This window comes from Ischnura elegans, assembly GCF_921293095.1.
Source record: "Ischnura elegans chromosome 13 unlocalized genomic scaffold, ioIscEleg1.1 SUPER_13_unloc_1, whole genome shotgun sequence".
NCBI classification, from domain to species: domain Eukaryota; kingdom Metazoa; phylum Arthropoda; class Insecta; order Odonata; family Coenagrionidae; genus Ischnura; species Ischnura elegans.
The window spans coordinates 13905759-13933694 of NW_025791657.1; the positions used below are offsets into that span (position 1 = coordinate 13905759).

General features: G+C 37.1%; 1 protein-coding gene across 5 annotated transcripts; it reads right to left on the reverse strand.

Moving 5' to 3' along the window:
• Positions 1-1412: 1412 nt before the first annotated feature.
• On the reverse strand, positions 1413-27829 carry LOC124172374. Of its 5 annotated transcripts, none has more exons than XM_046551816.1 (6): positions 27736-27829; positions 26391-26436; positions 14694-14773; positions 10651-10730; positions 2161-3485; positions 1413-1725 (listed from the first exon to the last, which is right to left on the reverse strand). In XM_046551816.1, the coding sequence occupies exons 5-6, from the start codon at positions 3481-3483 to the stop codon at positions 1720-1722; spliced, it is 1329 nt and encodes a 442-aa protein (XP_046407772.1). In that variant the 5' UTR covers positions 3484-3485; positions 10651-10730; positions 14694-14773; positions 26391-26436; positions 27736-27829; the 3' UTR covers positions 1413-1719. The 5 variants fall into 5 exon arrangements, with proteins under 5 accessions (XP_046407772.1, XP_046407773.1, XP_046407775.1 ...); XM_046551817.1 differs by having other exon boundaries at positions 2161-3622; XM_046551819.1 differs by having other exon boundaries at positions 14686-14773.
• Between the last annotated feature and the right edge of the window lie 107 nt (positions 27830-27936).

The window sequence follows — 27936 nt, forward strand, 5'->3', positions numbered from 1 at the left end:
GAAGAGGGGGGAGCGCGAAACACGTTTCTATTGTTCTCGTGTAACTCAATATTTTTTTTCGAAGCTAAGGTCTTCGTAATACGATCCCTGCGCTAGCTGGGACCTTTTTTATTTTGAAGAAGAGGAAAGCGTCAGAAGGAGGGAGGCGAATGCTGAATGGAGGGGGATAAAGGTTCTTAGGAAATGCGCTAATGTTACTTTCCCACGGCACTGAGCTTCTCCCAATGGTAGTTCCATCTCTTGGGGAAGATTCCAACTATGTGCTTGTCTTAATTAGCCATAAATGACACATTGTATTCATTTCGTCTCATTTTCGTCAAACGATGGATGCGGGAGAAATCTGCGTCAGAACCACGATCTTCAAACGATCAATGCGAGAAACGATACTTCGGGGAATGTTAGATGCAGGAAAAATTTACATTGTCTATAAGGAACTTTATTCGGGACCAGAAACGGCGAACGATCAATGCGGGAACAACAGATCGAGGTTCGGGAACAATAGATCGAGGTTCCACCGTATAACTTTCTTTTGAAAGCAGCAGTGTAATGACTTCTTTTCTCTGCTATGGTAATACTCTGAAACCAAAACTGAATCAATCTCTCTAATCAGAGGCAAATCATGTTCCCTTCGTACCGTTGCTCTGGGAAAAATGGAACGACTTTGTAGCAGTTTATATAGCGACGGCATTGAGGGTTTAACGACACAAACAAAGAGCATTACCTTAGATAGCACAAAACGGAGGAACTGGATCACCACCGACAGTAAATAACTCCACACATACTTTCCGGTTGTGACATAACTTGCAAGTCCCAGGTCGACGCATGCAAAAATCGTGTAATGCTGTGTTGCCATAAGCGGAAATCTTCTCTCGTTTTCAGGGGCTTAAAGGCCGCAACGCGCGAGAATTAGTAACGTCGCGCCGAAAGCTCGCTGTCACCCGGTTCAGACGCAGGGAGCGTAGTGTCCACAGCGCATAGCTGGTTGTCAAGGTTAGCGGTCTTCCAATCACAGGATTGAGGGTGTTGAATGAACGTTCAAATTTTTCGACACAAAGGCCATCTAGATTTATTATCGAAAGTGGTCGCTGCAGCCACTGGAAAGCCTAATTGGGTGGAAGAGGTACTAAGCAGTGACCGAGGGAGGGGAAACCAAGCCAGTCGAGGAAAGTAAACAAGCTGATGAGAAGTGGTGTCACATTTCAGGAGGGGGAGAGAAAAAGCTTGCGCTAGGGAAAGATGTTTTTTTTTCTTCAGGCAACATTCGTTCCCACGCTTTTCTGACCCATGCGACGATGCTCGCCACAATGAATAGAAGTGCGCTCGCAACGAACGACGTTGAAAATTTCTGGGAAGGTAATATTATCAAGATTGAGAGATTATTAAGGTTTTACTACGAAATTCACGGCTTTTACCAGGTTTTTTCATGGTAGACGAAATTCACGGCTAATTCACGCTTTATAGGTTTTCACAGTTGAGTGGGAACCCTGCAACATGCACCTCAAAATGTGATTGCCAACCTAATTAAAAAAGTGCCATGTGCCTAACATGATATCAACGAAATTGACTGAGCGTGAACACTGTAATGATTCCACGAAACAACAGTGTTTAAGTTAACCCAACAAAAACATATGATGCTCTGTGAAAATAAACGAATTTAAACAGAATATTCCTCTCTACGACCGGCTCCATCATGATCTCCGAAGTATGTGAGGCCAAAATTCATCTCTGAAACAAAAAATATAAATTAATGGAGGCCGCAATGAAATAATTATGCAATCACAACCAAAATTCAATGTTATCATTAGGTAAATATTCATAGTGAGATAAAGAATTACCACCATTTAAAAATGCAATGGCGCTAATTATGACCATATGTTATATTAAAAGTGAAAAATACTGGAAGACTTTAACTACTGTTAGAAATTTATTTGTGCATCACTTGATTGATATATCATGGATTTGAACATATACAGTCTTCAAATTCCTTGCATTATTTTTACTTTAAACTTTGAATTAAAAATCTTTGAATTATTCTGTGTTAACATTTAAATTTATGAATTACAGATTTATTTGCTTATATACCTTCAAACGATGATTTGAATGTTTTAATTAACACCATGATGTAATGAAACAAATGTGAGAAATAGACATAAGACCCACCTTTCCACTGGCTAAAAGTGTTCCAATCACATTATTAGAATACAGAGAGAAGAGGAGAGGGGCTTGCTGCTGCAGTTTAGCTCTTCCTTCTTTGGGTCCATCAAAAGTCATAATACTAGGTACAGCTGCAGCCAGCCAACACACCTTTGCCTTCAGTGTCTTCTGATTCAATGCATAACTGATCATTCCATGTAATCCCTCCCCCCTCTTCCTCCTGTCCTCCACCTCCTCTATAGCCCTCATCCACTCTCGTTCGCATTCCACATCTCCCTTGCTATAAGGCCTCCCCTCATTATCAAAAACTAATTGCAGAGATAATTGTGAGAGGGCCCAAGCTAACCTAGTGCATACCACTTTCTCACTATCATCAGAACAATCCCTTGCACCCAAATATACAGTCTCACTCTCAAAATCACAAAATGAACACAATTCACTCCCATTCCTATGAGTCCCATCCAAAAACACAACCTTCTCCTTCATCCTTCTAATGAACTCAGCTTCAAAGTCCCCCATCACCTTCACCCGATCATCCCCAATCAAATATTTAATAATACAAGCAGTTATTTCATCTCCATCATACAGTCTCTCATACAATCTACGCACTTTATCAACTCCACTTCCATACACTATCCGTGTTTTTCGCATCATTGCATCCACACACTCCTGCCTTGCTCTGGCCGGATCGCATGTAGGTTGACTTAAAGATGCCTCCCCAATAAGTCCACACTTGATCGACCTCACATCCTCCGCTGTTGACGTCACGGCTTCTTCCAGGTAACGCAACAGGGTGTCACGTCCACACACCTGTGCCTTGAGTTCCTCCAAGGATGAGCTCAGCTGTCGCAAAAGAGATTTCATCTCTCGCCTCAATGAGTCCACAGAGGACTTGAGAGATGCAATATCACATTCTGGGCTAGCCATGGGTGTTACATGATCAGTACTCCTACTCGAAGATGCTTTTAGACGACGCAAAATAACTTGGTCTCTCCTGTGAACCAACGACACTAAATTCAGAACTTTACAGCGTTCTACATCATCAGGGAACTGCCGCACCATCTCCTCAGCTGAAGACAATGCATTCTGTTGGCCGTCATCTGTAATTTCTGTGTGGGCCCCTCTCGCCAGTAACTCCTCCACCCAGTCGGCCTTTCCAAGTCCCACACCAACATGCAAGAGTGTTTTCTCCTTTATCATTCTGCTATCCACATCTTCCAACATGTCCAGCAGCTCTTTATGCTGATGCAATGAGCCAGTCAGCAATCCAGCAATGAGCCTCTCCTCAACATATTTCTCCGCGCCACTAGCAGAAATGTTGGCAGCCATTACTGCGAAAAGAAGAAACAATTTATTTTAACGGGTGTTAGATTTGGCAGAAAGTTGCCAGTAGGAACCAGGCGAGGTGGTGATGTTCAGCAAGAAGTAAAGACTGTCTCAGCGTTACCACAAAAGGATGAAACATTTCCTGCGATGAAAAAGAATAAACATCAAATTAATACCTTAAATTGTCAATAGCTGTGTCGTAAAATAAAAACTAGCGTAAGGGTGACTTGAGAACAAATATCTCGCTTACAATGCAGCCAAGAATAAAAAAGGAAATGCTCTGGAATGGCATTTTGGAAATGCAATCACTCACATATGTCGTTTTTATGAGGAAATATCAATTCCACTGTAGACAAAAATTGATATAGCTACGCTAAAAGATGTTGGGGACAGTCTTCAACTTACAACCAAGCCAGAGTATGAACATTTATTACAGAACCTGTAATACTGAGGGAAGTGAGGTTTGAATGAAAATAGAGTTGATATGCACGGAAATCTACGATGTGACATAATAAGATGGGAAAATAGGCTGCTGAAAAAGAGGAAAAGAGAAAGAATTTAGAACACTAGAATAAATTTAACAGATGCACTTGCTACATGGTGGAGGTTCAAAACATTTAAATTGAAGATGATAACACTTTTCCACGATATTAAATACACAAGAATAGATTTGTACCAGATGATGGCTCTGTGAGCTGAAACGCATCGAGTGGATTAAAATGTTGCGGACAAGAGCTAGATATCATATTTAAATCTCTCTTGTATTCAAATCTCTCTTGTGTCCCTCGTGTATTCAAACAGAAAAAAATGTTCCAGAGTAACAACATAATAGCAGATGCTGGCAAGGGTGAAAATACATCATAAAATTATCAATATTTGCTTGGTTACTTTCTGGAGTGCAATACAAGTGTAATATTTCTTTCTTCAAATGAAACTCAGTCTTATTCCCCTTGGTGCCATACATTGAAAGCATGCTTACGCCAGGTTTTCCTCCTCAGTTCCTTATCTCCTCTAAGAAATACAAATTACCTTAGTTCTCAATTATCTTCCCCTCATACACCATCACTTATATCATGTTACTTTATTTAACCATGGGACTACCAAATCGACTGCGTAACATTGAAATATGTTGAAAATGGACAATAGCTCCTTTTAAAAGATTCCATCTGACATGCACAATTGGTGATCCTCTTATCTCCATCCATCCATCATTCCAACTTTACGCTGAAGTGAATACATGGCTAGGACGGAAGCATTTTCAAAAGGGCGAAGAGCTTCAGGACAAAGCCAAAATTGATGGAAGTCTTTAGCGGAAACATACTATGAAGAAGGTATAGTAAATCGTGCCCGCAGGCACGACCAATTCCTCAATCACCGAGGCAATTATGTCTAATGAACACCACAAGTGTGCTCAATATTCAGCAAAGGAATAATTTCTAATTAATCACTTCGTCTTCTGATCATGACCCATCGGAGGTTAAAGAAAAACATCCCTCGTACATCAATAAATTTCATAAGCTGTGAAATTCCCACTTTTTGCAGTAATTTTCATACGAAATCGTTATTTTTCATGAAATTTTATCTAGTTTTAAAAAGCAGAATAGTGTCGAAATCCATTTCTGAGCATAGGATTTCCTAAATATTCCAAGCCCCTCCCCCGGAGAAGATAGGCCCCATTTTGAGCCCCAGCCGAGGACCACAATCACATCAGCCCACACCGCCCCTGCTTATCTTCCTTACATACTCCTACAGTCCACTTCTTAACTCCCTCTCATATGCTATTAATGTATGTTTGAAATTTCTCATCCCCAGTGTCTTAGTGTACATGAATTGAAACCAAAATGGATCCTATGTGTAACACCGTTGGAAATTTAAGTTATCTGATTTTTATGGCTTGAGAATAAGAATAAACTATTCTGTGGATCACCCAATTTTCTCTTTAGTAAGGTAATGAGTTTATAAAGGAAGAGGTATGCGGGGGTAGATGTGAGAAATGCAGTCCCAAGTTTCTTGTTTTACTTTGTGGAACCACGATCTTCCAAATAAAGTTTATTCTAATTATATTCGACCAAAACCATTAATATTCAATGGCCTTGATCGCATCTAGTCACAATTGAAACAATCTCCTCCATCTCATAATCCAGCTAGCTCGCCCTAGTTCATTCCACCATTTTGACTTCGCTCTTGACCGCTTCGGAAAGAAATTCTCGTAGGGAACGTATCACCTGTGGACCGGTGCTCCAGAGCACTTTCCTCAAGAGCGCACTTTAGCGAATGTAGCGTTCTTTGGACCTCACCCCATGGTAATGGAGATTTCTAAATAGTCTTATCCACTTTCAGAATTATAGTCCTATCACCTCACATTGAAGAGTAGCTCACTGAAGATCGTATCTTTAACTTTCAAACTCAGGGTATTGTTTTCAGGGTACTTGGGATTGTGCTTACTGTATCCCAGATATAGAGCGTTCCACATTTAGTTGACAGTATGGGCTCTTATGGTGAATCGTTTCCCATGTTAATCTCCATAAGGCAAGGAGCACAGTGTTGTCAATAACAGCACGAAAACCAATGTTGCGTTATGCACTGATAAAAATTTGCATTCTAATGTAGAAAGAGATGCTGCATTCATTGGTGCCAATAGTTTTTCGATAAAAATTATAACAAAAGATATTTAAAAAATTTTCTTAAATTTCCGTCAGAAACGTGTATTTTTTTACTTTATCTTCTTCTCGCAATTTCTGCCTGACCGTTGTCTGTATTGAATTGAATCTTCTGCAAAAATTTCATCACACTATTTTCTCCTTGTATTTTCTTCTTTGCTGTAACACGCCCAATCAATATGTCCGATACAAAGAAGAGGAGAAAAGGTGAGAAGCTCATAAGCCACGAAAGACAGTTGGTGCTCAACGTCTTCTCGTACCAAAGGAAATCTCTCTGCATTATTGAGGCCTGCCGAGAAGCTTCGAAGGCTACTGGGTGCTAGGAGTTCACTATTTACAGAGTAAGGAAGGAAAGCTCCCGTGGTCCAATGGTAACTCCTTCAAAAACTAAAGAAAGTAGGCAGCCTTACAAAAATTCGAGAGCTGTGATTTTCGACGGTTCGGTGAGATCGTGAATTAGAAGGAAGGCACATGAATCCTTCGTGAAAAATATTCCTCCGACTTTAAAATCCATCTTAAACTCGGTAATCCATCTTCACCAATTGTACAAATATTGAGTTAATATGTTGTTATGCCGACGTAACTCCCTTTAGGACAAGAAAATTTTGATTTTTGCAAGGTAACAAGTAGTCGCTTACTAACTTAGGTTTCTTACGTCGTAGGTCCCTATATGCTGCATATCAAATGTGAAGAAACCTACACGGTTATTTTTGGTGAAAAAATCATTAACTTACAACAATTCTGAAGCGAGTTACAAGGTTTTGATCTCAGGAAAAAATGTTACGGTGCCGCTGGGACGGGCTTCTTGCTTTTTCTTGAGCGCAGAGGGAAAATTCTCGGGCGGAAAAGGAGTTTTTTGTCAATGCATACTATGAAATGTATTTATCTATTCGTTTGATATCCTAAACAGAGAATACTCATACGTCGTAACAGCAGTGCTTTTATCTGAATAAATTGATGCACGAAAGTAAGCAAGTGGCTTGGAAATAAGACGCTTTCGCCTTGGGTGTTTAGGTCCCATCGTGGAAACCAAGAAAAAGAATATCTCATAATCTGTGCGAAACACTACCCCATCCACAGCACACCTTTTACAAAAGTGGGCTTGGGTTTTTTCTGAGTTCCTTTCATTGGGTACCTACCATAAAACCTGCACCAAAAGCAACCCTAGCCGAAGGGTCCATGGGAAGAATTTACGAAGATGTTCAGTTTGTCATTGCATTTTTTTGGAGTGAACAAGTGTTGTGTGGTCTGCTGAATTTGAGAATTGTGAAGTGTGTTTTACACTTATCTTTGCTGTAACACGCCCAATCAATATGTCCGATACAAAGAAGAGGAGAAAAGGTGAGAAGCTCATAAGCCACGAAAGACAGTTGGTGCTCAACGTCTTCTCGTACCAAAGGAAATCTCTCTGCATTAGTGAGGCCTGCCGAGAAGCTTCGAAGGCTACTGGGTGCTAGGAGTTCACTATTTACAGAGTAAGGAAGGAAAGCTCCCGTGGTCCAATGGTAACTCCTTCAAAAACTAAAGAAAGTAGGCAGCCTTACAAAAATTCGAGAGCTGTGATTTTCGACGGTTCGGTGAGATCGTGAATTAGAAGGAAGGCACATGAATCCTTCGTGAAAAATATTCCTCCGACTTTAAAATCCATCTTAAACTCGGTAAATATGGATAGTATTCTCCCAGATTACAAAAGGACAACACTATATCGTCTTCTTTTGGACATAGGCTTCGTGTACGAACGCAGGGGGAAAAGAATCATCCTTATCGAAAGGGATGATATTCTTCGTTGGTGGCACAATTAATTATTTAAGGCAGCTAAAAAAATATCGTCGCTAACACAGGCGAATGTATTCACAGGCAAAATTTGGATTAATGTTGGACAAATAGTGAACATTAGTTTGCGAAACAAACAATTAGAAAATCCGCGTCAAGCTTTCCTTGCTGGACTAAATACTGGGCTTGGCCCCCACTTCCCGAGGAAGATGATTTGCAATGATACACACAGAAGCGGAAAATGGGTTCATAAAAGGGGCATCGCATGTGTTTCTATACAAAAAGAACTCAATGAATGAGCATGAAGAAGTGGGTGGCGAGTGTTACGAGAGATGGTTTGAGCACTCACTTCATGCAAACTTCCCCGAAGGATCAATTATAGTGGTAGATAATGCCTCTTATTACTCAAAGAAATTGGAATCCTTGCCTACTAGAAGGTGGAGGAAAGAGAACATTAAGGAAATTAGCTTTGAAGATGTCAGCTTGAAAATAGATCTTTAATTTACAATAAACCAAGTACGGGAAATTTTTGAAAAATTAAAGATTGATGATGTCTTATACATCATCGCCTTTCATGTAATACTAGCCAGAGCCAAAAAATATTGCATAATATGGAAGGAATAGAAATTTTGTCTCATTCAGGAGTGGCAATAATTTTTATTATCCTTCAATTAATTGTTTTTTTTACATTACAGACTTTTCATTATTCAGCTTGTGCAGTGAAAAAATTCCTTAATTTACGACATCTTTCGTGCGATCCCTAACTCCTTTTTGAACTAAACCATTTTGGCGCTCTATAATGTGTGGTTGCATACGGTGTTAGAATGCCTGCCGGCGGAGCGGAAGCTTGGCAACACTGTTATCCATAAGGACCGTACTACCAACTAAATGTGGAACGCTCTATAGCACATTATAAGCCATTGAGATAAGGTGAAAGGAAGAAATACGAAAGGCGTTCATCAAGTAAGCTTTTTATGGGTTTCTTACGGCCAGGCCGACAAACATCCAGAGTAATGACAAAATGGATGCCAAACTTTCAGCAATTCGGTAGATTATTCTATCAATTCAGAATATTCATTAAGAGATTTATGTATAAGAATAATTTTTCCATTCCTGGCAATTCTATAATATAAGTATACATAACATCAAATGTCCATAATTTGAAAATCATTCACATTAATGTGTGGCTTTACATCGTTAATCTTGGAGATTGCTCACGCAAGCCCAGACATTGGGAAACTCCAACCGTCGGTCACAGGCTGGTTCAGGGAAAGACTCCACAAACAAGAAATCAGCACACAAGAAAAAAATTGCCAAAAATATTTTCGAGTTATTTTTGTTCAATATCTATTTGAAGTAGAGTATTCAAATTCAGAATTATTACAGAAAACAATGATGATAACTAATGATCCCATAGCAAACATTACCAAACTAAATACCAGCAGTATTATTTTTCTCAAAATCGCCATGTCAGTCACGCCATACATTCACCATGAGCGCCTGAGCAGAAGAGACCTGGGTATTCCACGACGAGGAAGAGTGTAGGGGAGGGATTATTCCAAGGAGTGGAGGGGTAAAGAGGGCAATGTTCTACCAGCTGCGTAATTGCCCCTGTTGAGAGGCTGCCCCGCAAAACATCATCCCTGGGTTGGAGTGAACAGGGTGCAAGCCGTAGTTTTCCCCTCAAACTTCTGGGTTGGAGACATCAGTCGAATCAGAGGGATATTCATTGGAACACAAGGAGGGGAAAGACATAGTGGGGTGAGGTGTTGGAGGGAGAGAGAGTTGTGATAGGACTATGGTAATAATTCTCACTCCAAACTGCATACAAGGACCTCAGCACCCATTTCCCCTTGATTGCCAAGGAGTAAGTATTCCTTCGCAGTAGTCCTATATAGGTCTTGCACTGCAGGTAGGCTGGGTTTTGGGGCTGGGGTTCTGGGTGCTGGGTTTCTGGATGCAGGGTTTTCTGGAGGCAGGATTTTCCAGAGACAGGAGTTTCCAGAGATAGGAGTTTCCGAGACAGTCTCCGAGCCTTTTGTCGAAGGGCATTTGCGTGAAAAGTCCTTAGCGGGAGAAGTTCTGCGGATAAGTTCGGAGGAATTCGGAGAAATTTCTGGGGGGGGGGGTTCCAGAAATTTTTGGGGAGGGGGAACACTAAAAAATGCCACAAATGAACTGATTGCAAAACGACCGACGGAAGAAAAAATACAATTTCACACGAATAGCAACTTACAATAATATAAATATGCCTTGTGGAATCTCTAATATGCATATTGTATTCATCACGTTATCAGGCCATAAATTTAAATTCATAAATGTTACCTATATCTTGCGGACCTTGAATAATTTCAGTTGTTCATGCACACACCAGCAAAGTTTTTCTACGTTATTGAATTTTAAACTGGTAACTATGACTATTATTTCAGTTGGTACTGTTTTGTTTTAGCTGTTAGGAAAATTTAGTTGTGTCCGCATCTCTAAAAAAATTAAACAGTGTAATAGGGACTAATAGGGACTAAACACGATGTATACTGTGGCAAAAAACGTTTTTTGGATAAAACAAGAGAAATATTTACTATCAATTCTTACCATACATTACGTTCTAACTCAGCTGGTCAATTGTATTAGATAAAGTCTTGCACTAGAATGGCATGCTTATTTTAAGTAATGCAATCACGCAGAAATGCATAATTCATAAAAAAAGCTTAAATTAAATGCGTTTGCATGTACTTACCAACTAGGTTAGGCAATCTGATTGAAGTCGATATTCGCTCCTTCCTCGGCTCCCCTATTTCCAATACAGAGAAGGCAATCCTGAAACGTAAAATAAATTACTTCGGTTACTGAAATGGGAAAATTATTATACTCGCATGAAGCAAACTTTTCTTTAATGCCTTTTTAAACTTGCAGAAATTACAATCCAATATGATGGACAAATACTTCTCAGATAACAGGTGTTGAAGAAAACATGGCGGATCAATGCAACTCGTGCGAGATCTGCTCGTCCCATGACTTAGGAAATGGCCTTTACACCAACAGAGAACGGGCTTATCTAATCTATAGTGCTTCATAAAAAATGGAGGTGTAGGTATTGCCAAATTACGACATTGTCAGTCATCGCTTGGGCGAAAATAATTGCCATTTTCTCAACTGAACATAATGGATAAGAAGGATAGATATCTTTTAAACGTTTTTTTTAGCGTTGGTTACGATTTTTTGCCAGATTACAGAGATATGGGATCACGAGATGAAGATGAAGGCAATGGATTTTGAGCTGAACACACTGGCTAGCCTCTATCCCACGGGTAATCCAGATAAGAAAGCTGACAAGCGTTGTGCTCACAATCAAATAGTGATGCGAACTATTGGCCCAAGAACTGCAAACGCTTTGTAAACAAGCTGCCATGTTGTTTATTTAAATGAATTAAAATTAATGATAGTAGTGAGGAGGCAATAATGAGAGGCAATAATGGTAGTGAGAAAAAGGAGGTGCCTGCGAGAGAGAAAGAGACCGGAGGAAGGGGATACGGCAGAACTCAAGATCCCCACTGGTGCAGTTCATGGTAGTGGCTCAGTGACTGGTAGTACGGGTATTACAATTGGGATTGTAACAGTCATGGTGGCTTGTTTATGTTGTTTTTGATCACGAGTTTTAAAATTATAAAATTTCTTTATAAAGTGTAGCAAAATAATTTGTTAAGTGATTAGTGGATAAATTAAAATGTTACAGCTTCTTCACCAGAGAAACGATTTAAATCCAAACATAAGCAAGTTTTATTAAATAACCAAATTTAATAGTGATAACCTATAAACAGTACCGACCAAAAACATTGTTGGTAAGTATTTATATGTTGACATAGTTATTTGTAACATAATGATAAGATTATCTGTGCCGTGGTTGAGAGAAGAAGGTTGCTTTAGCTGTTTTTGGATTTTGGCGAGACGAACGAAGAACAATTGATTTTTCTATATATAGCTTGATAAATGAAGGTGATATAAAGTTTATTGCGTCCTCTAGTATATAATAAAAAAGTTAATTTTAAGTATCTCATGCCGTTGGTTACACACCAAGAAAGCCACAGGAAGTGATTGAATACAACAATTATATGAGTGGCATCGATAATTGGGATCAAAAAAGGTCTTCCCATTCCACTGAAAGGAAATCCATCACATGGTACAAAAATTTGGGAATCCACCTACTAAACTTACTGTTACCAAACCATTACTTTTTATTCTCAGAATATTTTTTGAAAATTCCTTCTATCGACTTTTGAATTCAAAATTTAGAATCACTTTAAACAATATCTATAACTCCGGCTCCCTTGAAGAGACAAGCATCATCCCAGCACACCTCGTTCAAAACCAAGGGCTTATCAAGACATTTCTCCGACTAAATGACAAAGACAAAAGACAGAAAATACTAAAACAAAATAGGTGTAGGTAGCACTTCAAGAAGAATGTCTGCTAGGACACTTCATATTATTGCCCCACCTGCCTGGCTGAGCCATGATTATGTCTTGAGTGTTTTCTGGAGTATCACAAGAATTTGTAATGCTGAAAATTATTTACACAGCTGGACAAGATTGTTTTATAAAATTTATATCTTCTTTATTTTATGCGTAAATTTGTTTCTTTTTAAAATGATATTACTTGATGCAATACAAATAATAAATAGAAAAATCTTATTCATATGGTTGACAATTTCTGATTTGTTTGACGATGTTTCATCAATATAATTCTTCTTTCATACAAATTTTCCTTTTTATTAATAAACCCATGCATGCCATCACACAATTTTTCCAGAGGTTATCAAATCGCTCAGTCGCATTATCCATGATAGGGAACACCACTTTTGCCACAAATATTGGTGATATTTGTAATATTTTCTTCAGTGCAATAAGCATTTAAAATTGTATTCAAATGTAAAATTTCCAGATTGAAAAATTAACATTAGCTGGATTACTATCTTCATTAGTTTTCAATGAAATGATTTGGTCAAACAGGTTTTTGCCACAGTACTAACAAATAGCTAAGAAATATCGGAAACTAATACACGTATTGCGGCAATATATCAAAAGATTGACAGGATACTTGGAAAATTTTAATTAATTTTTTAACAAATGGAGGGTTACTTTTGGGAAAAATTGTAAATACATGTACAAAGAATCACAACTCATAAGATAATGTCATTAAGTTAATAATACAAAATACAACTTTTTGCCAAAATGACGGCCACTGAGCATTTTCTTTAAAAAGCGGTGAGCATGGAATGTGTTAAGTAATTTTTTGGTAAAAATGGACACATGATAGAGAGAAAGCCTTTTTGGGGGATGAATCTCCCACTTAACTCTGATAAGGAAAAATCAGTAAAAATAAATGAACACATTTTCTATTGATAGTAGTGAGACCGCCTGTCCAATATTTTCTCTAATCAAAATAACATAAGGCTTTCATAAAATATAAATAAACACTTTAATTGAGAAATTGAAATTATAGCAGACTCCCGATTATACGGTGGCAGTATATCCGTGTGGCAGGTTATCCATGCATGATTTTCACTCTCGCACAGTGTTCCCAGCGATCTTTATGAAAATTTAAATAGGATGCAAAATCACCAGAATTACTACATTTGAATGGTAGGACACACTAGGCTTATTACTTCCACGAGAATCCCCTTCGTGAAACGGAAGTGATCACGCGCCAGCTGCATTCACGAGAGCTCAGTGGTCTTGTTTTTTGAATCCTCGCAGTGTGCAATCGCGCAACGTGTTCACTGATACACATCCCACAGCAGTTGTAACGCGGGCAACATGCGCAAGAGACGTGGTGCCTTGAAAATTTTGATTTCTGTCGTCACGCAGTGGTTTTGAAGTATTCGTGCAAACCACTTTTCTGTACATGTGATCTCGCCGATACGTGGAATTCAAAAAAATTGGATTTTATGCATCAACTATAAGGGTCAATTCTACCGCAAAACAGTTCTTTGAAACAGAATAAAAACTGATGCCTAAAACACTTTATAATATGTCTTAATATTTAACACTTTGCCATGTTTAAAAATATAGCCATAAATATTAAATTGGAACGTAATTAATTGGAGAAAATTGAACCTATTTCATTCATTCCTTTCCTTGATGCATTTCGCAGGAGTGGCGTATGGTCTCACACACCATTAATCGAATTCAGTCGGATATTAACGGAAATAAAAAATAAAAGCATTAGTTTACGAGACTTTGATATCTGTAGCATAAAAAATATGAAGATGACAGGAATTATTGCCAGACACAATAGTCATTTTGAAAGCATTCATAATTTAAAAAACGCAGTGGTCTCTCAGACCGTATGACAAAGATTATGGTTCAAAACTCCATTAAAAACAAAATCAAAAAATAATCAGCTCATTAGAACTAACAAATGTTGGCCTCTGACACTGCCTCAAGTGACCAAAAGCTATTTCGTACACACAAACGTTGCGATATGACTATTTCTTGATGAATAGAAAAATGGAGATTTCTAATTGGTTTCAGAAAAGCTTTCAGAAAGTGTGTAAACGTGGGAATAAGAACAAAGTATACCATGGCAAAAAATTTTTATGGATCTAACACAAGAAATATTTGCTATCCATTCTTACAATAAATTACATTCAAACTCAGTTTGTTTATTTTATTAGATAGAATCTGGTTCTTGGCAGGCATGCATCTTTCAAGCAAGGAAGTCACACATGGAAATAATTCATGGAAAAGCATAGATTAAATGTATTTGCAACTACCTTCTTACCAAATAGGTTACACAAGGTGGTTAGAATGGGTAATCGCTCCTTCCTTGACTTTCCAATTCCCAATACAGAAGAGGCAATCCTGGAACATAAAATAAATTACTTTTGTTAGTGCCCCAAATGTTTTTTTAGTTACCTCAGTAGACTGCAGTGGAGGCCTTTGCAGGAGGGGAGGAAGACAACCCCTAAAGCCCCTGCAGTAGGTAGACCAACTGGAGACTACAGATAGTCACTTGGTGTCGGGAGTTTTGGGAGCCAGACTTCGCTGTTTGGGTTTGCCATCTTCAAGGTTGGCGAGAGCCTGAGTATTCTAAGTTAGTTTTACCTCCAAATTCTTTATGTAATTCACACATCCTGTCCTTTTGCCTATCCTCCTCCGAAACTCAGACAGGTTTACAAGCCCGTGAGTGGTAAGTTGTCCGTCGCCACCTACTCTGGAGGATCAATTAACTTAAGTTAACTTATTCCTACCCTCAACCTAGCCCCCTCCAACTTCCGAGAGCAGCCTAGATTTTACCCACACTGGCACCCACAATATTGCCCAACACGACTTAGGACTCCTTGATAAGGTATTACATTGTATTCCAACTATTATTGTCAATTTTTGTAAATGTTTATATTTTCTATGTAAATTTGTTTCTTTTTAAAAATCATAGTATTTGATGCATAGAAAATAGTAAATAGAAAAATCTTCTTCATGTGGTTGACAATTTCTGATTTGTTAAACAATGGCTTTCTTGAGATGCTTCCTCCCTCTAATGTGCAACATTTTTGCATTAAGTAGTAATTTTATTATTAAAGTCAACAATATTGGTGTTAATTAAAGTATGTTGGTGGTGGTTCTCCGGTATTGCTTTGTAGAAAACATTTTTACTCCTCCTACTGGGAGTGTTATCGAGAGAAATTTGATTCTCTTGATAAGGCTCCCAGTAGGAGGAGTGAAACGTTGAGTGAAAATGTTTTCTACATAGCAATAACAGAGAACCACCACCAACATAGGTGAAAGAAGCAGTGAAAATCTTCAGACGAAAGTTAACTACAGTAAATTTACAATTTGAGTAAATAACACCTATCATCGATTGTGCTTTCAGCACTTATCACGGTTGAAAAGAAATGACTTGTAAAAATTGACACATTTTTGGGATTTTCAAACAATTACAAAATTTAAAATACACTTCATTATCAACTTTATATATATATATATGACATGCAATTCAGAGAAAAATAAGAAACCAATGCAAAATAAGACATTTTTAATATTCTAGTATCATCATTAATATCACCACATTAACCCATTATTCCCCAGACTGCACATAGGGCTTTTAACTCCGGTTATTTCGTATTTTACGGTTAATTATGGCCTAATTAAGATTAATTTTCGGACAAAAATATTATATTCAGCATAATATATGATTTACATAATGTTGCGTTTACGCAACGCTGGGAAAACTCCGGTAAATAAAAGCAAAATAAATTTTGAAAACTTAGGTTGCATATTTTATATTTCATCGTCTTTTCTGATGTAATGTTCAATAATATGCTGCTCAGAATTAAACGTAGCGCTTTGAACAACATAATTATCCTTGATTTGCAAATTTGACATCTTTGCCGGGAATTATATGTAGCCTGCGGATGAAATGCCGTATTCTCCCTTGACGGGAGAATAGGGCTGCGGTTAACCCCACATACATGTTATTTTTCCTAAGGTGTGGTTATTTACATGTGGACACCGATTTTTATGCCAAATGTCATCAGCCATTGTATTGGAAACGATTTCTAGTCTCAGTAAAGTTTTACGATCTCGGACCGAAATTCTAACTGAGGAATTGCTTTGCCCGTGACTTTGGCGTAAATTCACCACGGATTCACCACTGCACTGTCAACCCCTTTTTGGAATAGAGGCCACCTCCATTTTTTGCTCATAAAGTGGATAGGGTAACATACAGCAAAATTATCTAGAAAATCTACCCCTCCCATTCCCTGATTGTAATCGTTGATGATATTTCGATTTTCTACGGGAAACTCTGGGAATATCTTTTCGTCCTTACTATAGGTACCATATTCCCATAATTTAAAGCAACAGCGATGACGGAGTTATCCTGCCATCGCACTAAGAGAATATTTTTTGACCTGTCAAACGAATAGTAGAAATCCCCGTTAGGTTTTTTAGTCAAATCTCTCGAAGACATGAGTGCGCAGTTTTCCGTTCGATTTCCTCTTGCTTTTCCCGTTGAAAAATAGCAATTAGCACTTAAGAGTTACTAATAGATTGTAACTGATGAAGAAATTATCAAAATACTTGGCAAGAATTTTCGGAGACTAACAAAAAAATTCAGTAAATTTATTACAACCCTTTCTTCTAGTGAACTTACAAATCCTAGGCATATCACTTTCAAGTTCCACCTCTCCATATGGAAAAAATTCATATAGATAGCCTGTAGATGAGGCCAGACACCACAATGTATAGCCTACTCTAAATTGTTCCCCACGAATGAAAATTTTAGCTGTGTGCCAACTGAAATATGGAACCATTTTTTAGGAAAATTCCTGACTGAATGGAATTTTGGTTAAGTCTATTGAGAAAAAGTTCAACTTTCAAAAATGTATCACTTTGTGTAGTTGAGAATTGTCGGAGAGCTGTCGATATTTATTTAATTCATCAAACCAAATCCTCGTCATAAATTGCCTCACAATTGCGACAGACATCTCCTCTTGGCTTGTCCAGTACAACTTAGTGCGTGGTAATATATGATACCCCGACAACATTACCATTCCAATTATTTTTTTATATCTGCCTCACTCTGAGTAAATGTGCGGTTATTTATCCTCAGCGTAATTATTGAGTAGCTCAAAATTAATTCAATTAATTTTCCACTGAGAAATTAGTGACGGAGCTCAATTGGTGAGTGGCCTCCATACTGAGTAATAAGTGTTTCTATTCCATTTTTCACACAGAAACTCGGGACTCCTACGGAGGTAGATTCTATTTTTTCACATTTAGATGAACCGCTGTTTGTTCTCTGCATCTTTTACCTGGGCGTGCGCGTTTACTGGACGATTTTTCTTTTGATACTGCTTGAGTAAAATATGATTTACCTTGCAGCACCTCCTGCAATATTCGAAATACTGAGAAGATGTAATCCCCATTGTAGTTCCAAAGTTAAGAAAATATTATAAATCGCCTCTCCTGTCAATTTATATTCTTCAGTCACCTTCTTGACGCTACTTATAAAGTATACGCCTGAGGCATAGAAATAACGAATAAAATTGTCTTCAATTTTAAATCTGAAGGAAACCCCTGAATAAATTATTTAGCAAAAAGCCGAGCAAAAACTAATGCGGTATGATTGATATAATTACTAGATGAGAATTAAAGATGCACTTCAGAGGACAATTTCATTGATACGAACCCAACTGAAGCTAGATTATTAGCCTTACATCACCTAAGCGATAGAAGAAAAAATAGGTAACTCAGGATAGCACGGAGAAAATTCCAATGAGCGACTAGAGGAACGCTCCACCGTCCATCACAATCCTACTTCAACTAATAGGTTTCTCACCCTCTCATTCTACCATCTCTGAAAATGAATGCATCTGAAGCTGAATTTAACGTCTACGAAGTAATCCTTTAACTCAACGACATGGGAATGACATTGCCCTGTATCGGTTCCACGTGTGCGCGCAACAGTTTGACTCCACGAAGTACCAGAGTGTTTCATGTAAAATTCGTACCGATGGCCATGTTGGAATTCAAGATACCATTCACCCTTTACTATGCAAACTCACAACCTGTGAGAGCCAAAAATGCATCTAAACTGCCTCCAAAAGACAACGTTGTCGATTAAAAGCCATATTGACGATTTTCGTAATGCTTTGAGACAAGCCCTCTGGTTTACCAGAGAATTCCCATCGTTGCGTAAACGCAACATTATTTACAACAACCATATTTATACCAGTAGTGATGAAAGCTCGTGACAAAAATAAACATGATGAATAAAGAAGCTTAGAACTAAGAGAAAACATTACCTCTAGCAAGATCGCCCAATAAATCTTTGTAAAAAAATATTTACAGTTTGTAGTACTTCAGCACTTCGAAATAGGCAAATTTCGAAGTAAAATAAAAATTATTATTTTAATGAATATTTTTCCAAAAATAACTGAAAAAGAGCGAATGGTATTTCAGGAATTCAGAAACCGTGAGAAAAAATTATCCTGAAGCAAAGGTTTTCCATAATAATTTCAATTCAATAATGTTGCGTTTACGCAACGCTGGGGATTAATGGGTTAAAGACATAAAATTAATGTTTCCTCTTAACACATTCAGCCTAAAGGTAAAAATTTTAATTTTGCTCAGATCTGAAAATTTTGCCAAGCGAAGCCATCATGACACTCAGTGTCAAAGTGATTGCATAGTGGCCATTTTAAATATTTCTTGGACGTCTATAACTTGATAAAAAAAATTTGAAAATTAAAATTAAGCAATTTAGAAAAAAAATTAAAAGTTGTACTGCACACACAATTTCTTAAACAAAATCCCAGGTGTTGTTGCTGGTATTTCCAGGGCCCTACATGAAATTTAGACGAATGGTCCCAAGGTAAAATTACAATTTAAAGTACGTGGATTGGAATGAATCATGACAGGCTTAATCTACATGATACCTCAATAGTCACCGCAACCACTGAAGACACTAATTTAGTTTTGCACACAGATTTTTTTAAATACAAGGCTACTTCCGCAATTGAAAGAATATCATGCATAGGTATGTGTGACTCAGTCTGAAAATATTTCACTAGGAAAATTGTTTCAAGACAAAATCAATGATTGAAGCAATGGGCTATCAAAGGTATCTTTCGTCAACTCTACAGTAGATTTTTAACACTTGTCTCACTGTCATACCTCATTCGATCACAAAACGCCAAAGTATAAGCAAACCTTAGTATGAATAGACGTAAGAAGAGCGATGTAATAGAACGCACAACAGAAAATGGAGAGAGGAAACAGTAATGTAGCTGGTTTGAGAAAAAGGAATTATTCTATTGAACAATGCTACGCTGGAAAAAATCGTCATGTTACAATCTCCAAGATCAATCACCTGATATTCTTTAGCAAATTTCAAGTTGATAACTAATGGCGGAGGTGGCATGTGCATATACACATGCTAGCAAGCGCACACCCAAAGATGAATGAAATAAGAAATGTAACTTTTCCTTTACTACGAGAAGGATAAAATCCAGTCCACTTACAGATGTGATATGAAGCTCTGAACGCTACAGCTATCTCCTTGGCGAATTCACCGCAAGTATGTTATCCCTTGGCATCGCGCCAGGTGCAAATTCGGTCGATGCGATCGCTTGAGGGGGCTCGGTCGGGACGAGGTAAGCAGGGGGAATGTGCTGTTCAAATGGACGCTGGGAGCAGATTCATAAAACGACGCGAGTGGGCACGCATAAGTTTATTGAGTGACTCACAGGGAGTGTAGCAGCTGCCTACACTACCTGTGCCCAGTCTCTACTATCCTACTGTCTGTAAAAGGCCAGACATCTGAGTTTGATGAGTTCTGTCGTCCAAATGAGGCAACCAATTTCAATAAAACAAAAAGCAAATGAGAGAGAATTTATTTCTTCTTTTGATCATTTACATCAACAAATTTTTTGCGCCATGGTATTTCTTGTGTTACATTTTTTCTAAATAATTCCCATTTTTGCTTGTAAAATCAAGTTGCCCCACTTTGAGTGCTTGGTATTCTCATAGTTTTCGTTCCAATATCTTGAAATTACGATATATGAAAGCCAGATCTATTATTAACACCTTTTAGAAAACAAATTGTTCATATGACAAAAATTGGCGGATGTTTTAAACAATGCAAATCTCTGATAACTTCAAAACCAATGAGTCAATTGAAAATGAAGTTTGAAAGCTGAGCTTCAAAATTTACATGAATGAGGACTTCCGGAAAGTCTCTGGTGTCGTTGCCTACTATGATTCATGGTTGACAATAACATTCAAAATACATTCAGTGAAACAAATAAACCACTGAAAATTCTTGCAACAATTCCGATGACAACTAGTGAAGCAGAGGATTTTTTTAACCCTTAAACATGTTAAACTATTCTTATTGAGCCAGATGGATGAGGACAGGCTCCTGCTTTGGCCATGTTGTCAATTTAAAAAAATTCCACGATGGTATTGAAGGTTTAAATGACAAGGTGATAAAGGAGTTTGCTCAGAAGAAGGAAAGGAGAATGTATTTCACCTACCGTCACTTGTAAAGGTGTGGTTAGAATAATTGTTTTCATTTGCATGCTTATATTACTTCTGTTAATGCAGTTTTAAGGGTAGAATGTACCAGTGGTTTGTCATGCATGTGCTGTGTATTATATTACGACAAAATATGATGCTCATAGATAATAATTAGCATAATATGTATAAATCATCCTGTACCTCCTTTAATACACACCCACGATAAATTACCACCAGCCACCACTGACTAATGGAACAATTTTTAAACTTCCTGCTGGTGTTGTTTTCTAACAATAAATTTTACTACCCAGAGAAACTGATTTCTTTAGTTTGAAATCATATAGCACTATATGCAATCACTTGTTTTAATATCACATTTGAGCCTACAAAAAGTTGCTATTCATTGAGGCATTTGAGAGGCTGGCAGAGAATTATACCATGAACAATTTATTATTTCCAAAAAAATAATATCACCTAATAAATCACACAGGTCTTTAAGAGTAGTCCAGTGCTGTGAATTAGGCTTACTTTTCATTTAAATGAAAATTTTCTAATAAGATATTTAAGCAGTGTTATTGATTGGGATTATCTTCTTTTATATGTATCATGATCCCCTCTTATAGTTAAAGATTATCCCTTCGGTGCTACAAGATTTGCAAACCAGTGGGTAAATTCTTCAGTACAAGCATCGGTCTGTTGCAGAACCCCATCATGGTGTCCAATGGAGATCTAATATTAACCCATTAAAGCCAAGACGTATCTATAGATATGTCATACTTTAAAAATTCCTAAATACTCTCTTGTTTGTTGTTTATGCAATTTCTTTCCATCATATGAAAAAAGAATGCCTTAAACTGGTTAACAAGGTAATGAGATAATTTGAGCCAATATTTGCAATTGTTAAGTTTACTTACAGATGTCTGGTTATGAACTACTTATAAATCGCCACAGTATGATCACATGAAAATTCAACTTTCTTATTAATCAGATTTCTCTGAATCCAGTTATTCTGTTTCATTTTAAAATAATGAGGAGCATTATCTATCAAAAGATATTCATTTTTCTTTCAATCTCACGACAAAACTAATCAGTAAAGTTTTGACAAATCTAAAGATACCTCTGGGTACAAGTGGCACTAAAAATTCAATTTTTAACTGATAGCTACAGGCATCCCCCGAGTTATGTAAGAGATGCGTTCCGGAAGACTCTGCATAAGTCGAAATTTACGTAAGTTGAAAATTTTGCATTAGTGCATCAGAGATTTCGATTGGTGCGGTGAATTCTTGATGGAGAAATTCGCATTAAATTTTTGGTTAAGTTTCATGCATTTCACTGTGATATTCATGAACTCTTCCGCATGTTCTTATGCTATTAGATACAGAATCAATAAACATTAATATACAGTCTGAGAGTTGCATCTTGAGCATTTCCAAACAGAATGCATAATATTATTCCCCAAATTGACCGATCGCGTGGATTCGGGAAAGTACAGTATCTCAATGCTACAAGCTGCAAGCAATGTATTAGAGGGAAACCAGTAACATTTGGGTTTCAATTATGGAGTATTCACGAAAAGGGTGGTGCGAAAAAACACAAGTTACAAATTTCGTGTCGCTATAGTGCGGAAAAGTTGCGATACATTAGTACAAGAAAAACAAAAAAAGAATTATTTAAATCGGGTATTATCTTCCGATCCCGCAAAGCACCTGAAAAAATGACAAAAATGAAAATAAAAAAATGTTTTTTCTTCCGTTGTAAAAAAATTAAATTAAATGAATATCTTTTAACACTATAGCAAAAAACGATTAAAAATTATATAGGTTATTATTAATGTATACATATTTTTGGTTTTATACGGCCTTTTCCGATCACACAAGATTATTAAAAATGTATTAATTTTACAATTTAGCCGATTTTTCAGTTTTGTTATAATTACTTGAGGATAATTTTTGTGAAGTTTGAATTAGCCCTTTCGATCAAGAATGACTAAAAAACTGGCCACTTCATTTGAAAGGCAAAATTGCACTTTAAAAAGGCAGCATGTTAACCCTATTGAAACCGAAAGTGAAGATGCTGAGGTTTTAAATGATGGAATGCTAAGTTCAACAATCGAGGAGAAATTTGTTGACTAGAAAGACACTATTAGAAAGCTCGTAGAAAACATTGGACCCCTGCTGCAGTGGGATGTTTGTTTACTTCATTTCATTTAATTACTTTTCTGTCATATTTTTCAGTTTTTAGATAGTGAAACAAGTAGCCAAAAATCATTTAGTGTGCCAATCGGACTAATCTGAATGGTTATGGAAAGCTTCCAATGCTGCACTTCCAAACAATTGAGTATGAAATTCTACAAGTTGATAGATAAATTTTGAGCAAGGACCAAAAATACCTTATTGACATTAGTCAAGCAATCGCAAATGATGACTTTCCAAATTACTTAGCACACCGTGATCCTGACCCAATTTCACATGCTCTATGACTCGTGTGAACAGAGCAATGGAAACCTCTTGATACATACCTGAATATTAAAAGAAAGTAGTTCTACCTATTATTGAACGGAATTCTAACTTTGACCACACAGAGAATGTATTGATGACGACGGTTTTTTATCACAGAAGGCACATTGGAGAGCTCAAGAGAGTATTTAAGGATGAAAGACTTAAGTAAAAGGCAAACTTCGTAAACTTCATTACTTCTACTAAGAACTTCGAAGTAACTGACTACATAGGATTGATTGACTGGAATGTAGTCAAACTATCCACTCCACCTCTTCTTAGGAAAGTAATTACTAATGAAGAAATAGCTTCCCTTATTGAACCAGGCGATAAACAACATCATGATATTTTAACTTCCCATATCGCACACAACCAATGGGGTCGTGTGTGAAATTGGTAACGGAGGCATCCCTTAAGCTTTGTGACTATCGATCCAGAGATGGATTTGTTAGGGCTCTACTCAAATCAAGGTCCACTATGTCAGACTTCACCACTAAATCTCAATACAAAGTAGTTTTCAAAAGCTAAAATTTAAAAGGAGGCCAAAAAATGTAATTATTGTAAATAGCAGTAACCCTCAAGGGTTGGATGGATGGAGGGTGTGGGTAGAACTCAAAGTGCAGTCACCTCTCTGCCGCAGTGAGTTCTGGGTTGCTTAATTATGATTAAATCATGTATAAACAAAGGAAGAGGTGCATAATCAAACATGAAATATTACCTTTTAAGGTAATTACTTATCACACAACTCTGAAAAAACGGCTTAATTGCAAGATTAATACATTATTAATGATCTTGTGTGATCAGAAAAGACCGTATAAAACCAAAAATATGTATATATTAATGTAACCTATATTATTTGTAATCGTTTTTTGCTATAGTATTAAAAGATGTTAAATAAATTTTATTTTTTTTACCACGACAAAAAAAACTTTCTACATTTTTGCCATTTTTTCAGGTGCATTGAGGGATCGGAAGATGACGTCCGATTTTAATAATTCTCTTGTTTTTCTTGTAATAACATATCGCAACTTTTCCGCACCATAGCGACACGAAATTTGAAACATGAACTTTTTTGCACAACCCTTTTGCCGAATCTAGTGCCTACTTTTATTATGTGGAGCTGTATGCTGGAGCTAACACCAACCTTGAGAGAACAGATCTAGGTCAAGGAAGAGATGTAGTTTTAGGACTAACGGATGAGATTAAATTACCACCAGACACAAAAATATTTGTTGAAAACTTATTCACATCAGAATAGCTGCTAAAAGAGTTGACAGGAAGAAACTTGCGTTGCCATGGAACACTTTGTGAAAATAGAATCAAGAGTATAACCTTCCAGAAAAAAACTGCATTTCAAAAATCAAAACGGAGGTCTGCTCAGGTTAAATGAAACAGTTTCCAACAAATTATGAGGTAGAATGGTAATAACGCAGTTACCATGATTACTAATTGTATGCATAATAAAAGGAAAACTGATGCTCATTATTCTGTCACCGAAAAGAAAAAAATGACTATCCAATGCCAGTGGCGATCGCAGAATTCTCACAATGGTGGAGTAGACCTATGCCATCAATTACTGGCAAATTACCGGACAACAATGAGGAAGACAAAATGGTAATTCACCTATTTTAGATGGGACTTGAATATATCGATTGTACAGGGTTGGCTTCGGTATAGAAAACTGAGATACAGGGTCATATTGCTGTAAAATTTCAAAATCCTAATGTCTATTGTTCATGTAATTATACCATAATACTACAATACCTAATGCTCAAAATTATATTATATTATGCATTAAAATTCAAGTATACAAAACCACTTGAAGACTTAAGCAATGAATTATTTAGCGGTAACGTGCATCAACCCAATTACATGATATTGTACATTGTTGATCCCTCAAGTGCCAATATGTACCTTAAGATACACATAGGATTAAGCAATGCAAATGTTAGAGATTAATAAAAACAAAAATTTTTTTCCTTCATCAGATATGATGTCGAATCATAATTTAAGCAAGGAAAGTATAATATAAAAAAAAAATCTTCTGGGCATTCATGGGTAACTAAGGTTTCTTGAGGTGTACCACATGGATAAATATTGGGACATATTCTTTCTGTCATATATATTACTGACCAGTAAAGTACAGGGGGCTACACCATTCCTTTATGTAGACTGTAATAGCAAAACGAATGACTAATAAAATGCTACAATCGCTCAAACCGTGATCCAGTAGGTAGTGACAGGAATGAAAGTGGACCACGAATCTATAGCGTCTGAAGCGGGAGCACTCGGGAGCATGTACTGGACTACAATCTTACACAAGTTTATTACCACTCACGAGATGGTGATTTTCTAATGAAAATAATAAAATATTTAGTGCTTAAAATGTGAATAATCTTAATCTTTAGATTTTCTAAGCCATTTAGTCATTGAATATGAATTTTTCAATAGTATGATTCACCTCAAGCGTTAGAGACACATTTTATATTCACACGGTTACAACCCTGCATATAAATTTTACTTTAAAACTTTTAGATCAAATGGCATTATTGAAGGCTATAAAAAATGCCTAAACCGAGGAAACACATACAAAACAATAATTCACTCACAAGAATAAAAGTCGCAATTGAGACTTGCCCTTTAGACAACTTGATAATAATTACCTACATGCTATACACGACATACTACCACCATAACCAGTTTCAAAACAAATACTACGCATAGCTGGCACGATCGACCGAAAAAAAAAAGCTTCAAGCCAAAATATTTCATCATCACCGTTTTTGTTAACTTGTCCGTCAAAATGATGACACAAAATCTTAAGACAAGCACAACGGAGACACCAATTGGGTGACACGACTTATTTAAAAACAAACAATGGCATAACATCGAATGGAATTATGCAGTTTAATACACTGTTATTCCAGAAGACAGAATTATAAGAAATTGATCAAAATACTCACTTTAAGACTCAGGAGGTTCTGGAATGAAAGTTTTCCGACCGGAATCCTGGAAAGGAAATTGGACAGATGAAGATTAACAAATTGGCAGCCGAATACTTTTTCGTCATTCCATGAACAAATGCTAGAGCTTCAGATACGTAATTTTAAGGCGTAAAAAGCCATTGAAAGGGTTGAAATAAGGCCGTTACAACTTCAATATAACCAGGGCGAAATAATATTCATTCAATGCATTAAAAGGTAGAATTAGCAAGTAACGAAATAGAAATAATGACATAGCTATGGTCTATAATGGGCATCTTTTCATATCGAGGGCCAGAGGAAATATAAAAAAATTAATATATGCAGAAACTTGCTCACTACAGCCCTATCTCAGTGAATAAAATAGAAATATTTCCCTATTATCAGAGAATAGATGAAAAGACCAAAAGAAAAAAGATAGCCCAATCATGGCACATCCTACTATCTACCCACTCTACCTGGAATTTCATTGGTGACAACACATTTATCCCGGTACCAAATCAATATTTAACATATTACATTTACACAATAATACTGACACAACACCGGCAAATATCGATAGAAATGGTAGAAATTCGTAGACACAATGAGTACACGACAATACAGCAGCAACGGCATAAGTTTTAATACGCCTGAGGCGTTCACAGTATACTTTTATCGAATACTAATTTTCGTCAATTTTCACCATGTTATGGATTCAAAACTTATGTCGCATTCTTAACAGTATTACGAGCGGGAGAAAGCGCAGCGACTGCAATCGAATTAACACAATACACGCCACTTATCTTCAAGTGGGAATGGCTCATAATTTAAAGTAAACTGCTACCCATATTATTACCAATAATATAAACCCTAATTTATCCGTTTTACTCTCAAGCACATCCTAAAAATCAGAAGATTATAAATGATGGACAAAGGACAATCAACCGTGTGGTATAAAATCCAATTAGTAGAACACAACAAAGTTACATTGAGACAACGAATATCAACTCGCCAACACGTAGTATACGTGACCTAAATCCAGAATGTATTCGAGGGCCGCATTGCAATCATAATATAACCTGTAGTGAGGCAAGCTTTAACAACGTAGTCACATATAAATGAAACACTAACTGCAAACAATAGCAAATAAGTAGGTTATGTAAGAGAAAACACGTTAGAAATGAGTAGTACCAAGTCTGAAAACACAAGTCACTACGCCTTGTTACATGGCATTGATAATTAAAACTCACGAATGTGGGATCCAGATTACAAACACCTAGGATTGAGGGACGATAAATGAACTAAAAAGCGACATAGAATGCAGAGAATCCTAAAAACAACGTACCAGACCACTTTTACTTTCTCGTTGCTGTTCTCTCAGCAGGAAACGAGCTATCATTGCACTCGTGGCAAAATACCCATAATACCACGCAAGTCAAGACTCAAAGCATAGAGACGGCATTACCATGATGATTTGAAACAATCGCAGTTTGCGCGGCAGTTTGTTTCTAAGCTGGCATGTATGCGGCTATTGCGACGACAACAT

Coding starts and splice junctions, on each gene's coding strand:
- LOC124172374 (XM_046551821.1), bottom strand. CDS start 3,483: ATGGCTGCCAACATTTCTGCTAGTGGCGCGGAGAAATATGTTGAGGAG.